At 34.7% G+C, this 16,480-nt stretch overlaps 1 protein-coding gene across 1 annotated transcript in view; it reads left to right on the plus strand.

Annotated features, from left to right (window-relative positions):
* The window catches only part of EXOC6 (exocyst complex component 6), a 98,276-nt gene that overhangs the window by 26,759 nt on the left and 55,037 nt on the right, over nt 1–16,480 (plus strand). The window contains exons 6-14 of the mRNA XM_009334811.1: nt 4,345–4,549; nt 5,816–5,965; nt 6,983–7,051; nt 10,481–10,564; nt 10,658–10,704; nt 11,083–11,203; nt 13,184–13,255; nt 13,929–14,026; nt 15,162–15,267. Coding sequence (XP_009333086.1) covers nt 4,345–4,549; nt 5,816–5,965; nt 6,983–7,051; nt 10,481–10,564; nt 10,658–10,704; nt 11,083–11,203; nt 13,184–13,255; nt 13,929–14,026; nt 15,162–15,267 — 952 coding nt within the window. The remainder of the gene's footprint in view (nt 1–4,344; nt 4,550–5,815; nt 5,966–6,982; nt 7,052–10,480; nt 10,565–10,657; nt 10,705–11,082; nt 11,204–13,183; nt 13,256–13,928; nt 14,027–15,161; nt 15,268–16,480) is intronic.

Raw genomic sequence — 16,480 nt, forward strand, 5'->3', positions numbered from 1 at the left:
ACTGATGGTGATTTGATTCTGGTTTTCTGCATTGTTTTAGAACCATGTCAAAATGAGGCATTGGATTTTACCAACTGCAAATCAATACTTCCCAGAGGTATCATGGATCTGGCAAAAAACCCCATCAAAATATATATTTGATACTGAACTGTCAGCTGCTTTTCTCACTGTTCTTACAACCCTATTTCTTCGATAATTTCTATTTTTAAAAAAAATCTCTTATCACATCATTATGGATGAAAAAGGTATTCCACAGATTTTGTTTATTTCGCACAGCAACTCTTTAATCCGATTTTCAGAAATACTGAGCTTTTGACTCACTTTACGGAAGTTTCAGAGTTAGTAGTGCCTTGATCTCAGTTTGTGGTCCTTTGGGGCAACTGATAAAATTGGTATGCTGGGGAAGTTTACAAATTAGGTTTAGAATTGTTAAGGCAACTAGATTTAAAAACAAAATAAATAAATAGTTGTTCCTGTGGTGAAAGGTTTTCAATTGCCACTTCAGTATATCATCTTCAGGATCTCTGTGAATGTGACTTTTCCACAGTATTATTGAAAAATTCTGATGAACTCCCTTGAATTTGTTTGGTAGAGTACAAAAGTTTTTCGTATTTACTTAATGGAAATGTAGTATCCAGGAATATACAGTATTTGCCTCTGAGAGAAGCACAAAAATCGGAGAACAACACTATTTTTTCTTTGTAAATTAAATTTGTTTCCTTAATTAAAATAAAATGAGAATTTTAAGGTTATTGTCTCTCGGTTTTTTCAGCAGAAAATTTTGGGACACACTACGTGTTTCTTTATTCAAAAGGCTTGTGTACAAATGTGTTATTCTCAGGAAAATTCACAGCTTTTGACTTCATCTTGCTCCTGTCCTGTGTAGCTTCTTGACTGCTCAAGTTTAACTTGATGGGGCTTTTTTAGTAAGTTATGGTATTTCTCTTAACTGCCTCCAAATGACACTCTGCTGATAAAAATCTTAAAAGTTCTCTCTGTCATTTAAAACATAACTTAATGCTTTGTGTACACTAAGGTAATGGTCACTTTCTTTTTCTTTTGGATTTTTTGTGTGTTCATGTTTAAAATTCTAATACAGACCTGATTACTCTGTGCCTGGGACTTGGCCATTTTGTAAAATGCCAGCTCAATTTTAGAATATGGTGCAAAACACTAATCTTCTGGCTGGGGTTTTTTTGGTGTTTTTTTGGTTTTGGTTTTTTGGGGGGGGTGTAGGGGGGGTGTGTGTGTGTTCCCCAGTCCTGCTTCTTGCTGGTTTTAGAAGTTTCCATTTTTATAGTTTGGAGATGTTAGTAAAATCCGTCTTATAGTTTTCTGCTTCTGATGACAAGATGGATGGATGGACAATCTTATCATATGACCTCTATTGGTGTTTCAAACTGTGTCTTCAATTTCAAAGCTTACTTTATAAATTTTACATTGGGGAACACATTCCTACAAGATTAGCTTAGAAAAATAGACACAGAGGACTGCTATATTTATATGAAAAAAACCCAAAACATTGAAGGTACTTCTTTAACTCATTTATAGTCAAATGGGCAATCTTTACCTTATATGATTGATAATATTATTAGTTCCCATCATATATTGTTGTCAAAATTTTCAGCATTGAGTTAAATCTATGGAATGTTTTTAAAGCAAAATATACAAATATATCGTTCCATGAAATGATATGCAAAACTTTTTAGTTTAAATCCTGATCTGCGGGTGACCTTCAAATTAATAAGACTTCCGTGCTTTATCAGAACAGATGTGAAAAGGGCAAGGTCCTGAGCTCCATATATATATAATTAGTAAGGGACTCTAGAATGGATTTAAAATGGATTATGTTAATTCTGATCTTAAAGACAGCAGTCAAAAACCTTCCAGATGAACTAACGATGTTTTGATAAGCTGATCCATATAATTTAAATAAAAACCTTTTATACGATTTTGATGCTATTATGGTTTTATTCCCCAGAAGTCTCACCATGTGGCACTCTTGGTCATTTACTATTTAAAAAAACAAAAACCACACGCATAAAACCCCCAGACCCCTTCTTATCTGCAACATTCCCGTTGCCTTATGTATATTTTATATAAACCAAGTATATAATAAACAAAAGCTCCTAATTTACACTTGAAACCTCTTTATTTGCAGTCTCCTGAAAGCAGTTGTGTTCTGGAATAAAAGAGATTTTTCCCATCCTCCAGCTATGCTAAACTGTTAGCTTAGAAATGTCCTGACTGAGAAAATTCAAAACAACATGTTTATTTCAGAACGGAATAAGAAGTTATGACTGAAGTATTAATAATTTATTACTGCTTGTCTACAGAAGGGGAGCCAGCAGCTTGAATTGTATTTCAGTTTGAAAGTGTTCACTCACTATATCTACAAAGCAATATCCAGAAGCAAAAGAACTGGAAAGGTCATTTTCCAGGTTTTCTTGAACATTTGAAGGGACTTTGCTCATTTTCAGCTTTTCCCTTTCAAAATGATTTGGTAATTTTCCAATACTGATTGTGTAGGGCTTTCAGGAAGAAAAAGGAACTAAGGTTATAATATGAAAAGCTAAAAATGGGCTAAGGATATTACTCTCTGTTTGTGGAAAGAAAAGTTTGGAACTAACAGCAAGTTATCTCAGTCTGATCTCAGTTTTTCTACTTTTCCCTTTCAAGACTAAGCTAGAAGGCATCGGTTCACCTTATTCTGTTATAATAGGCCAAACTAAATGCATTTTTCCAAAAGCCTTCTGGGCTGAGTGGCTGGTAAGAATACTGTGTAAAGGAAAATTATTGTCACATCTACAACTAACTGCTGTCCTATTCATGTTTAACCTGTTTGCTGCACCACTGTTTAAAATGTTGTTGACATCATGGATTTGTTGATCATGGTGTTTCTGTTTATTGCCTTCTTAGTTTAGCTGTCTGTCCCAGAATTGGCCCACTTCTATTTTGCTTCATCTTTTCAATAAAGTAAAAATTTTCACAAGCATTCTGCCTTAGGAGCCTGTGTCACATATGAAAATAAAATAGAGAAGGGTATTGACTTCAGGAACAGGCATATAGGAGCCTGAGGCAGCTCGGAATCACCTTGTGGTGTTCATCTCTCTACTGATTATAAGAGGAAGCATAGAAAACCAATTTCCCTCAATTAAAATTTCCTTCTTTAAATGTTTTCCTAAATCAACTGAAAGCATCAAAATTTTACTCATATGCTACAGGCCTGAAGTTGATAAATGGTTTTAGCAAGTAAGTCTTGGCCCCTCAACCCCTGTAATCTATGAGAGAACTGAGAGTGAAGACAGGTGAATAACTGTAGTAATAGGTAGAGCTGATGTCTCAGTATTTGGTAGCCTTCTGTTGTCAAAATTGTTTGAGTCTTTATTATTTTTATTTATTTTGCAGTTAAATCACTTTTTACGCTTAGTTTTAACTTGAGTATTTCTTTAAACTCATTGTCCCTTATATAAAATTTCACAACATAGTTATGAATGTACTGTACAACATCTGCATAGTGTATGGGCATGAGAGGAAGTATTTCTTGGTGTTTTGTTTTTTCCCCCTCTCAGGCCGTATCTTCCATATTTCTGCTACAAATATTCTGTAGGCTAACAGAACACAGAAGAATAGTGAAAATTATGGAGTCTTTGTTGTTCTGTTTTTTTTAAAACCCTCCGACCTTAATGCTTGTTCAAAGTAGTTGTTTTCTTGGTGGCATATACTGTATTTTGTCAGAAGGGTAAATAGATTCAAGGTTTACAGCAAAATAGGATATACTGCTAGAAAAAATATTGCTTGAGATAAGTGTATACAAGTCTTTTCCAGCTAAGGATGGTAGAACGAGGTGGGTGTGTGTGTGGGGTGTACGTTCACATATACCTAAAGAAGGCAGATACATATAGGCATACTTTTCCAAGATTTTTTTCACTGTTTGGTGCATATACTGTGATGTTGGGTGATTGTCAATTTGTGTTTCAGAAAAAAGAACTCATAAAAAACCCTGATAAATTCAATCTAGAAGGGAAGAGAATTGTTACGACTTCAGTGCCTCCATCCTGCAAGTTGCTCCGTGTGGTGTTAGGAATCTGTAGATCAGAACAGCTAATACCATAGGAGCCTACTTAAAATTTTTCCTTGACTGGGTCACTCTGACAGTTCACTGTTTTTTTCCAAACTAAAGCATTATATGGATGACCTTTTGTTTCTTAATTTTTCTAAGAACAGAGTAATTTCATTCGATATATATCGATTGCGTGTATGGTATTGATATCCCATATTTGATAAAGTATTTTATTAAAATTTGATAAGAAGCTACATAATTTGATTTTAATCTCTTTGTAGATACTATTCTGCTTTAAAAACAATGGAACAGCTAGAAAATCTATATCTTCCTAGAGTTAGCCAATACCGTTTTTGCCAGATAATGATAGAAAATCTTCCAAAACTGCGTGAAGAAATAAAAGAAATATCCATGTCAGATCTCAAGGATTTCTTAGAGAGTATTCGAAAGCATTCTGACAGAATTGGGGAAACTGCCATGAAGCAGGTAAGCCGACCTAACAGGATGACTTCTGTCCTGTTATCTACTGAAAATATCAGTGTCAATAGTCTCAGGTTAGCCCAGAAGATTTATCTAAGGATTGTAGTCATCACATAGACCTTTGAGGAAAGATAGAGAACTGTGAAATATTTGCTAGCTAACATCTTGGGTAGTTTCTTCTCCTGGACATGAAGTTGTCAATTCTAGCGGTCCCTGGCTAACACAAGAAGCAGCAGCGTGCCACCTCAGTACCATCAGACTTTCCTTCCAAATTTATATCTGTGTCCTAGACAAGAAATAGTTTCCTCCCTGGGAAAGAAAGGCAAAATGCTGTGTATCTCAAGTTGCAAAAAATTGTCAAACACGTTGAGTAGTCAACTCCAAGGCAGTCTGTAAGTCGGCAACTACTACACCAAAACAACGAGCAGCCCATCTGGCCAGCCGGCAAGGATGAATAAGACTAAAAGAGATGTTGAGATAATGCCTAGTTCTTCCTAAAGTACTACTAATACAGGGCATGGCATTGGCATATTACCCTCCAGAGAGGGCACACTACAGAGGAGAGAGAGCAGAGGACTGAGGTGAGAGCCAGGATGAGACTGGGACAGCTGGAGCCCTTGCCTGTTCCATCACAAAATAATCTGCCACTTCAAAGCACTGGTACTGGGCAAGCTTTAAAGCAGTTAATGCTTTTAAAATTTATTTGGAGAGCATTAAAGTTTTCATTTGACTTTTTGTTGGGAAGAGTTCAGGTTGGGTTGCCATTTTGTCATCTAAGGTTCTTGTAAAATGCAGCATTGATTATTATAAATGAAACTTAATCGCAAGATTATACTGTGCTACCTTGTTGCATTTCTTTCAATAGTAGGGACAATACAGTGCATTTGGCTTCTGCAGCTGACTGCTCACTAAGGCTTAACTGAAGACAGCAAACAAATAGCTTGAAAGTCTGTGATAACTACTTCATTTAAATATTGATTCTCTGTTTGCAATTTATGATTAGGAAAATTACAGATTACTTTTAAAATTTTTTCTACCTTTAGAATTGCATTCTGGGGATTAGGGAAAAATTATGCAGAAATTAGCTATTGAACTAATTTATCATCCCAGATAGATTAAGGACAAAATCATCGGTGTAGGCTGAGAGTGCACATCTTGCAGTTATACTGATGTGTGTTCAATAGCACCACCTGTTTTTCATGTCATAGCATATACTCATCAGTGATAAAATTTGTATTACATCGCTCTTTATTGGTACTACTTTTAAAACAGGCACAGCAGCAGAAAACCTTTAGTACCGCTCTTAAAAAAAATGTAAACTATGGTCGGAATATGCATTTAGGTAGAAGCAGAATTTTGGAATCCAAGAACGAAATTACATTGAAGCGAACGTTTGAAGAAGATGATGAACATGAAGAAGAGGTAACTTCACACTAATCAGTACCTCTTATTTAAAGTGATTTTTGTAGGGTTATTGAACAAAACTTGCAGTACAATGTCTGTAGATGGTCAACGTTAGTTAGGAAGGACCAGAGAACACCTTCAAGGGACACCAGTCCAGATCAGCATTTTAGGGGGAGAAAATAGTGCCAAAATATTAGTTGTATTAATGCTAGCTTTAGCATCATGTTTGGGGACATTCAAACTTGTAATTATTCTGGAATTCAGTTGCAATTTACATTACACAGTACCTGCCCACTGTAAATGATATGTGGCCCACTGGAATATTCTGCTATTGCTAAAGCCAGCATTTCTGTGTTGAGGACTTCAGCTTGTGTTAGAACTCTTTCAGCTATCAAATACTCAGTGTTCATAAATTGAATAAAACAGCAAGTATTTAGACCTTTAAATCTGGTGCTCTGAAAACACAGTGAAAGAAGCCTGGTTTTGTAACACAAATAAAATCTAGTACTGTAATACAAAGGGAGGGGAGACTTGAACAATTAATTTACTCTTTTGTGATAGGTCCCATCCATTTTTGGGTCCTGAAATTACTGGCAAAAAGACCAGTGCAGTTACTCTTCAAGTCATTAAAGCCAACTCCTTCTACCACTTTCTATGAAAACAGTAGTTTTAGTAGCCATAAAACCTGTGAACAGGGTTGGCTTTTGCTGGTCCCAGTTTGGTCATGCTTTTGTATTCCACCCCAATGTATTTCCATATTCATCTGAACTTTAGATTCATCAGTCTACTAACTTCACACTCTGCTAAACTACTATTTCTCCCCTAAATCTCCAGATTTTAAGAAACCAAGTTGAGCAGTTGTAACATTAAGAGCACTAAAACAGAATTTAAATGGAAGGGATAATTCCTTACCAGTAAGATGTCTTATGAAGTGTTTATTAAGTGGACAAGTTCTGCTGGTAATGTATCACATTTTGCAGATTATGTGTTTTTTATACTTCATACACTTTTCTGTTTTCCTTTCCTTTCCTTCAGGTTTTAACTGCTCAAGATCTTGTAGACTTTTCTCCAGTCTATAGGTGTTTGCACATCTACTCAGTTTTGGTATGTATTAAGGTGTATAAAGTAAAATATCTTTTTGAAGTTGAATGTTCATTTTCGTATTTTTCATACTCTAATAGTTCCCAAGCAAACATATGATTCTAGTAGTAGTAGTGCTTGATGAACCAGCTGAGATGGGTAGAGTATGGATACTCAGGGCACAACTGCATGTTTTATTTTATATGCATAATAAAGGACACACAGCAAGACATTAATTACATAAGTGTACTTAAGAATATATGTAAAATATGCATGTCTGCCTCAATAGTGGTATTGGCACTTCTGCAGTTCCAAACCGCAAAACATGGGTAACAAACATGTTACCCAAATGTTTGTGGGGTTATGATCAATATTACAAAACATAGGAATATTCAGTCTGAATCTTATGAAAATCAGAATAGTAGAGCAAAATAGCAAGCAAAAACTGGAGATTGTGATAGACTGTGCTCAGGCAGATTAGATTGGATTCAATGGCAGAGACACAATAGCCTGTTTTAGCTGCTGTAAAAAAGCACAATGCACAAGCTAACAAGGATGAAAACTTTTTTAGCGAAACTTGATAACAAATTATTTATTATTTTCTCACCTTTCCTATGTCTCAGTTAGTTTTTGAAGTCAGATTACTTACAGAGTAAGTATCAGGAGCATATAGATGAAGTACTTTTAAGTATTGCTAATCCTACAATCTCAGCTGGACCTGGCTTCAAGCGTTCAGGCTGGGTTATCTTCTTTCTATGGAATCCTTGCAGCTGTGTAACGTGAAGGCTTCTATCTTGAAATAATGTTTAAAGTGTTGTTTCACTGTTACTTTTTTTTTAAAGAAGGAATCCAAACAAAAGCATCAATAATTACATCAGTAATTATCCATCTTGACGAAAAGAACAGGAGGGACAGAAAGACAGGCTGCCAGAACTATTAAAAAAGAGTGGACCATTTGTTTTTACAGAGGAAATAAGTGTGAAATAGCATATAAAAAGGAATGTGTAAATTTAAATACACCAGTTGACAACATCTGCTTATTCTTCCTTTAGTATAATAAAAGAACAGGAAGTAAAATTGATAGATGACATTTAATAGTAATATGTGATTATGTTTTTCACTTTGACAAGGATCCTGGTGTTGGATCCTTGATCCAAGGATATGCTCTTTGGGTTTGCACAGAAAGTTTGCCAGCTTCCAAATTTACTGGAGACAGAAAACAACTTGGAGTGCTCTCTGATATGAAAGGTGCTTAGCCCCTTAGAAAAAAGGGTTGTTGATGTCTTCAGAATAGGGCTTCTGTCTTTCCTGCCAACATCAGCTAATTAATAAGCCATGGTAGCATTATCAAGAGTTCTGCATTAATCACTCACTTCTTGGAGTCCTTCTCGTTTACCTCCTGTTGTAAACCATCTCTTTTGGAATAACTTCATGACAGCGAAGGAGGGAGTTGATGCCAGGTGGCTATTCATTACATTTCTATATCAAGGACTTATCTCACAGCAAATGTCACCTTCTTAGTGAATTCTACAAAGCTGTAGAAATTCTACAAAGCTGCTACAAAACTGTAGAAAATATTGTATTTTTATGCAGGACAAACGTTTTCTACTCTGCTTCTTCATATTGAAGAAGAAAGCGGGATTTTATATACCTCAGAATACTACATAGCTTGTAACTGCAACCTGGTGATTGCAAGATACATAAGTACCAAACATAGACTGTATTGACGAGTAACCTTTCTTTAGACTAGAAACATCTGGGCAATATATATAAAGAACTTTTTTTAGTCCATATATTGTGTGAGATGCTGTATATTTGAATTCTGCTGAAAACACCCTTGATCCCTTTGGCATGTAATGTTACCTTTTAACTAAATGCTATATAGCAGTATAAAATAAATGTAACTATGGTGTGAAACAACACTTGATATATGAGCAATATTCCTAGAATTTATAACCCAACGTGAACTGATTTATTATTTCTATTGATATAAACTCATGAACTTCTGGAAGCTGGGCAAAACAAATGCATTGCTTCGGTATATTTTATCTTGCCTTTCCTTTGCTTATTCAATGAGTGAATAATCAGGGTTGTTGCTGTATTCTGCTGATTGCTTTAGAACATCTGTTTAAAATAGTTGTTATGCCTGAATTGCTGATCTTGATTGCATAGGATAGCATGGTCTATAAATAATCATGAGATATTTTACATGTCCGTTTTTGGTGTGGATTTGAGAAGAACAGCTACTCTTCTTCACTTGAGAAGCTTGTGTCAGGACTGAGTAGAGATTTGGCATTGGAAGTAGAATTCAATAATGGCTTTGTGCATCTGAAAACTGCATTGAATATTTGGGCTGGAGGTGAATGGTTAGTATGTCTGATCAATATGTGCTAGTACGAATTATAGCACACTGTATAAAGTTCTGCTGCAACAGAAAGGATTCTAGTAAATTTGCATCTCAGTTTCAAATTTTTTTTAAGCCAAGTCTCCTTTTTACTTTTAGATTTTGTTAGGTTAGCAGTATTTCTGAATGTGATGAAATATTCATTATGAACTTAAAATAATAAATTTAAACTTTCTTTGTTATATCTTATAAAGGAGTTAGGTAAGTAATGTTGACTTAGCAATGTACAATCTCTGTAATAACTTGGTTTGAAGATTTTTGGAAGCCAAAGTAGTGGAATTCTAAATAGCGCTGGCCTAATAATAGGCTCATGAGGTAAAAACAAACCTTAAAAATGCTAAGTTGCTTTATTCTGCTTGCATACAAATTACATTGCGTTCACTAGGTAGATGAGTCAACGTAGCACTAATTTCAAATGGACAGATGGTTTCTACTGAATGGTCATCTTAATGAGATGGGGAGGATGTCACTTGAATTCCTCACAATATAATCATTAGGCACAGAGGGTATTGTATCTTCGAGGACTGCGATAGGAGAAAAATCCAAATCCACAGCCATTACATTTACCAATTCCAAAGAGAATAAGCAAATATTAAATAAACCTGATGTTTTTTTTTTCTCAGACAAAGCTAATGCAGGCAGTGTTCAGATGTATCATATATTCACAGAAACATTTTTGTAACTTTACAATGCAGTTAGTTTCTTGAATAACCTAGAGAACCGTTTTAGGAGGCAAGGAGTTTCAGTTATAGAGTAATAGGTAATATGCCTTGTCTATAAATATTAATATTGCTTAAAATGCATAATATTGTTTGACAAAATGTAGGCACATGAGCCAAATTTTTATTTACAGTACATTCTGTAGGCTACTTAAAAAAAAAAGATAATTTCTGCATATTGCATGCATGCAAACTTTGCTGGTGTCAGCTGGAGTGGAATAAATGCAAAATATGTGGCTTAGTTTAAGAGAATTCTACCCTTAAATTAAGAAATGTCTTTTTTCATACTGAGACAATGTTCTTGTTTTAACTACTTTTGTCTTGGTTTAGGGTGATGGAGAAATATTTGAAAATTACTACAGAAAACAAAGAAGGAAACAAGCAAGATTAGTTCTGCAGCCACAGTCAAGCATGGTAACCAATACTTTTGTTTTTGCATTGATTTAGGTTGTACCTAATACTTAGTGGTATTTTTATTCCTAAACTTGTTTTCTTTTTCACTGAAAGCATGAAACAGTAGAAGGCTATAGAAGATACTTCAGTCAAATTGTAGGGTAAGTTTTTTCTAAACGGAGATTTATTTCAGTTTTACTATATTGATTCTTAATTCACCCTCTGTTCTCCCATTGTCCAAAAACTTTCTTCTGCAAGATTCAGTTTCTGTGGGTGGTTGTTGCTGAGTCTGAGCGGGGAAGAGCATCCAGGTCCTACCGGTACGGTGCCCCACAAGGACCCTCTAGCAGCCTGGGCTCCAGCTGGTGTGAAACAAACTTTTCACATTTTGACTTCATGCTGGGCAAAGCAGAACACCAAACCTACCAAAATGTCACTGCTTGAGTGGGGAAGGGTTTGGCTATGCTTGTGTGTGAAAGGGTAGAATTTGCTCTAATATTAGAAAACAACTTAATAATTTAAGCATTATTTTGTTCTAGTTTCTTTGTAGTAGAAGACCACATTTTACATGTAACCCAAGGACTGGTAACTAGAACATATACTGATGAACTCTGGAACATGGCCCTTTCCAAGATCATTGCTGTTCTAAGAACACATTCAGTAAGTGAGAAGTCTTACCAGTATTGCAGTTTAAATCCTCTTACTTCAGAGCTCTGTATATTTAAAGCTGGGATAGTAACAAAGTGAAAAATTACACCTCTCTCATGTTTTCTTTTCCTTGTGATTAAAAATTGCTCAGATTTGGGAGGGAGCCTGCCAAGCTTTTGTTTTTCCCAACAGTATCAGGCTGTGATCCGCAGCCATGGGCTATTTGCATAATCCTCCACTGATTTACAACTCACTGGGTCTTCCAAACCTTCTCTTAGTCCAGCAGTTTAGAATATGCACAGTTAATCTGCTGTTATTATTGCAATCCTTCCTCATTAGTCTCAACTGACCTCTTCATTAGATCAGATTGAATAGTTCGGCACTGAAAGCACCACCAGGAAATAGTTCCTAATTATCATTCCAAATGCTGTGTTTCCAAAATAAACTCCACCAGCAAAACCCTTAGAGCTAGCTCTTCAGGCTATAGTAGTAATACGTTTATGTTGAAGTAAAGGTATTAGAAAAATCTTCACAGATGTTAGAATGTAATTTTTATCAGCTGAGTATTTCAGTACATTCAAAGTGTGTCTCCTAAAGTTACATTTCTGCCTTAGCTCCAATGATGCTGAATAGCTGCATGCTATTTCTTATTCCTCTGTGAAAACCAATGGAATACCATTGTTCACTCAGACTGACTGATAGTAAATTGCTTCAGAGTTTACTATTGGTACAACTTTCACTATTAGAAAAAATAGAAAAGTTTTATCTTTCCCTTGCTAGAAGCAGTTCCTTTATGCAATGTTATTTTTATTTTTATTACGATTTGTCTTTAATTCGAGGAATATTTTACATTTCATATATACTGAGGAAAAATGGGGAAAAAGGTCAGATTGCAACTATAGTTTTATCATAGGCCCTTTACTGATCAGTGGTACATGAGATGTTCTCATACTTTTTAATTCATTTTAGAGGATTAGGATAAATTGAGATCTATTCAGCATTTTTTAAAGCTAAATACTTTGCAAATTAATTGGCTGCGTATGGATTTATACACCTATGTAAGAATATGGTAATTTAAGGAGTAAAAGTAATGTAATCTCTAAAGAACTCTTCAATATCTTGTAATGTAGTTGATCACTATTTCTTCTCAAAATGGATAGCTCCCATCAAAACCAATTCTATCATAATCTCTTTCTAACATCATCTTAGTACATGCTAATGTTTAGATAAGTGTGTATTGTTTTATGAGGTATTGTAAACCAAACCCTTACTTTATTAAAGTAAGCTAAGAGCAATAATTAAAAGAAAGGTGAAACAGGCGTATATAGTCTAACCAATACTATATTCTCATGCTGCTCTAAATTATTTTAATATAAATATTTTTTTACTTTATCCAGTATCGCAAATAGTGAAGCTGAGGTGAAAGCCTTAGTTGTATGACTCCACACCTCTGAAAATCAAATTTCAGTCACTTAGTAAATAACTTAATGTCTTGACTTTTTACCATCAAATTTATAATTTGAATTTATTTAGAAAGTATTTAATAGTATTTCCCCATACAGCTGGGGTACTGTCTGGGGTAGCACAGTTAGCACTAGTTAGACCCAGCTTAGTGTTCAAAAGAACGTCCTGTGGAAACCTCTCTGATGTTGATTTACCAAAGCATTTTGATGTGTGCTTATGTTCCGCTGAAATAAATGTAATTTGCTGATTTTGAATCTCAGTACAACATACTGATGTTTATTGAATCTCATATTTTAGTTTACTTTTTTTGAGCTTTTATACTACTGATAGTTCATGTAAAAATATAACAAATACTTTTATGTAGCTGAACTAAGTGAAGACAAGTGAGTCTAAGTTGCCTTTTACTAAGGTAGTCAGTCAGGTAAAGAGATAAGGCTGGAGAGTTTAACCTTCTGTGCTAATATTCTTTGAAAACATATGTCCCATATTTTAAATCCTTTTAACAAAACCAGAATTTCTCACTTTCAGTCATATTGCAGTGATCCCGACCTTGTTCTGGAACTGAAGAATCTCATTGTAGTATTTGCTGATACTTTGCAGGTACATATTATATTAGTAATTTAACTGAAATTCCTAGGGTCAAATTTTTTCTTTAGGTGAGTAAGTGCAATGCTTTGGGTTTTCCCTGAATCATATATATGAATCAAGAACAAAATTACACAATAATATTTTTAAAATATATGTATTTCTTGCCTTGGTTCCTCCTTTTCAGTATTATTAATTTAATGTATGCATTCTGGGCTATCCAGCTAGCATCCAGTTATTCATATCTGTGCAAAATTAATGTTAGCTTTGTAATTTGTGTACGTTTTTGTCTTTTATAAATGCTTTACTTCTGACCTTTAGCAAGAATAGGATTCCAGTTATCATTAACTCTCTAGCTGAAAGACCAGATGAGCATCACTGGCAAGTATTCTTGCAATGTTTAACAGACTCATCAAAAAGATTAGTTATATGCATAAATAGCAAGTTAAAATGTTTTAGAGAAATGGGACAAATTTCTGCTTGAAAACCGAAAGCATAGGATAAAGTATTTGGTAAGAATTTGATATGTAATCTTTCAATTATAGTGGTGTGTTTAAAGTACTATAATTTGTTTTATAGAAGTGACAAGATTGAATAATAAGTCTCATCTCAGAGTCCTGAAGTGATGTGATAGGAACTGAGTGTATTAGTTCTTGAATTATCCACCCTTTTCATTTTTATACTTTAGGGCTATGGTTTTCCTGTGAACCGACTATTTGATCTTTTATTTGAGATAAGAGACCAGTACAATGAAACACTTCTTAAAAAGTGGTCTGGACTGTTCAGGTTAGTATTTCAAAATAATTGTACCTTTTGTATTGCATCTATTGTTTTTGTCTAACTTCAAGTTTTTTTGACAGAGTTGTAATTCTGGAAGAATTGATTAACTCAGTATTGTGTATGAATTTCGGGTTGGATAGGACTAAGATATTAATCACATGTAACTAATATTTAGGAGAAGAGCCATCGAGTACTGCTTCTGTAGTTAATGGAGAGAAGGAAGGTCTCCAAAGGGACATTATTGGAGAAACATACAGGAGAGGAATGTCTGGTTTTCTTCATTAAGAACCTAATAACCCTAGGCTATTGCAATAGGGCATTAGGTTCCTAATTTAGGTTGTCTTAATGTTTACAGTTAGCTGATATGACTGTCCCTGACAGACTACTGACATTGCCAGTATGTCTTCATGTTTTTTTAATGCAGGTTGGCTTCCACCTATTCTTTGGAATCAATTGATTGAGTAAATTGTAAACCCAGGAATACGGCAGCCAGGGACTGTACTCCAAAGCCTGTTTGCAGATAGGGTGTGATGTCTAAATGTGCAGAAATTGTTTACCATAAAATATGGTACATTGTATTACAGAAAACCTGAAAATTAAATTGACCGCTTCAGGTTCTCAAGCTCTCTAGACTCCTAGTATAGTCATTTGATGAGTAGAAAAGTCCAGAGGGTACTTAACACTGTGGCCATATGCCTAGTTAAAATTCTCTGAACCGTCTCTATTGACTATATGTAGCTGTGGTACCTAAGTGAGACACTCTGAATATCTGCTTTAGTGTAGGCAAAGTGTAGGCTACCATAATTAATAAGTATCTCATTATGGTTTACCCTGGAGTAGGCTAGTTGATCTGAAGTTCCTTTGCTGTATTATGCTTTGAGTCATACATATTAAAACGCTTTCAGCTATTTTTTCTCTGTGATTAGACACAGTATAAAGAGTTAGCATATACAAGGTACTTTCAAATTCATCTAAAAATAGTTTGGATGTCTGAAATTATGATGATTGCATCTCATAACTTTCTGAAGCTGCACACCTAAGTGCGGTAGTAAAATTTATATTAATTTACATGTTTTAACACTGGAAAATACTGTAAATAAGTTACATGTCCTAAATTTTTTTCACTTTACTAATTCACCAGGGATATTTTTGAAGCGGACAACTACAGCCCTATTCCTGTAGCAAATGAAGAGGAATACAAAATAGTTATAAGCAAATTTCCTTTTCAAGATCCAGAACTTGATAAGGTAAGGAAAAGTTTTATGTTATTAAAGTTTGTCGAAATCCAGCTAAGGACACTTGGGACAGTAATGATTTTTATAATTAAAAAGCAATTAAAATTTGAAAAGCTAGGTAGATTAAGAGGCTAAATCACCTTCTTTGTGTGTAATTATCTAGTCATAAATAAATATGAAAATTAAAGCTTTAGTCATTTGCTCTGATGTTGGAGTGAATAATGAAACCCATTTTTTTGTAAACAAATTAATAATACACTTTGATTGATACAGTCTTTATGTAATTATAATACGGTCTGTCTTTAGTTAAATTTTGTTGCAACTCATTTGGTTTAGTAATTCATAGTATATTATATGCTGTAGTATTGCAAAAATACGTGTAAAACAGGGATCTGTTAGAGACAGCAACTTTCATATTTCACTTTTAAAATTAATTATTTGTGTTTGAGTATGTGGGGCAAAATAAACATGAAAAGACTAAGTAATTCTGCCATACTAGCATTCCGATAGGGTATTCTTTCATAGCCTCAGCCATTCTTTCACTACAAACTCCTTTCACACAAGGGTGATTAATATGTTCTGCTCTTCAAACATGGTTTTGGTAACACCGATGAAGAAATAACAGGCCCATGTTGGAGTCTGTAGAGGGGAACTAAATCTAAGAACCACATGACAGTGGGAGTAACTGTTGTAGAAGGAAGCTGGTTTATATGTGATCCATCACTACAGAAATCCGCAAAAGTAAAAAGATACTCTAATTCTGTGATTCAGCAGGGATTTACCAGGCAAATGTAACAGCTGCATGTCATTAATACAGTATTACAGTGAAGATGAAAAACTAAAGGTGGGTTTTATGCTGATTTTTTGAGTAAGACTCCAGAGTGCTTGCTGGATGCTTTCCTCCATCAAATTCATTTACTTAGCCATTATAATACTAAAATATTATATTTATACTAAAATAAACAGAATGGAAATGCCTTACAGTGTTGGAAGTATAACACAGCCCAGATACTATTTAGCATGACATATTTTGCTAATAAATTGCAGAGATTTTTAACTTGCACTAAATAATTTTATCTGCTAGCCTCTCTCTCTGTCTGATGTATCAGCATGCATGTGTGGACGTTACTTGTGTAGGCATGTGTAGTTACGTATACGTATGATTAATACAAAGCTTTGGCTCTTATTTCACCAGAAGGGAAATGTCTTCTCTGTACCCAGCAAT

Source organism: Pygoscelis adeliae, unplaced genomic scaffold, assembly GCF_000699105.1.
Source record: "Pygoscelis adeliae isolate BGI_AS28 unplaced genomic scaffold, ASM69910v1 Scaffold632, whole genome shotgun sequence".
Classification (NCBI taxonomy): Eukaryota; Metazoa; Chordata; class Aves; order Sphenisciformes; family Spheniscidae; genus Pygoscelis; species Pygoscelis adeliae.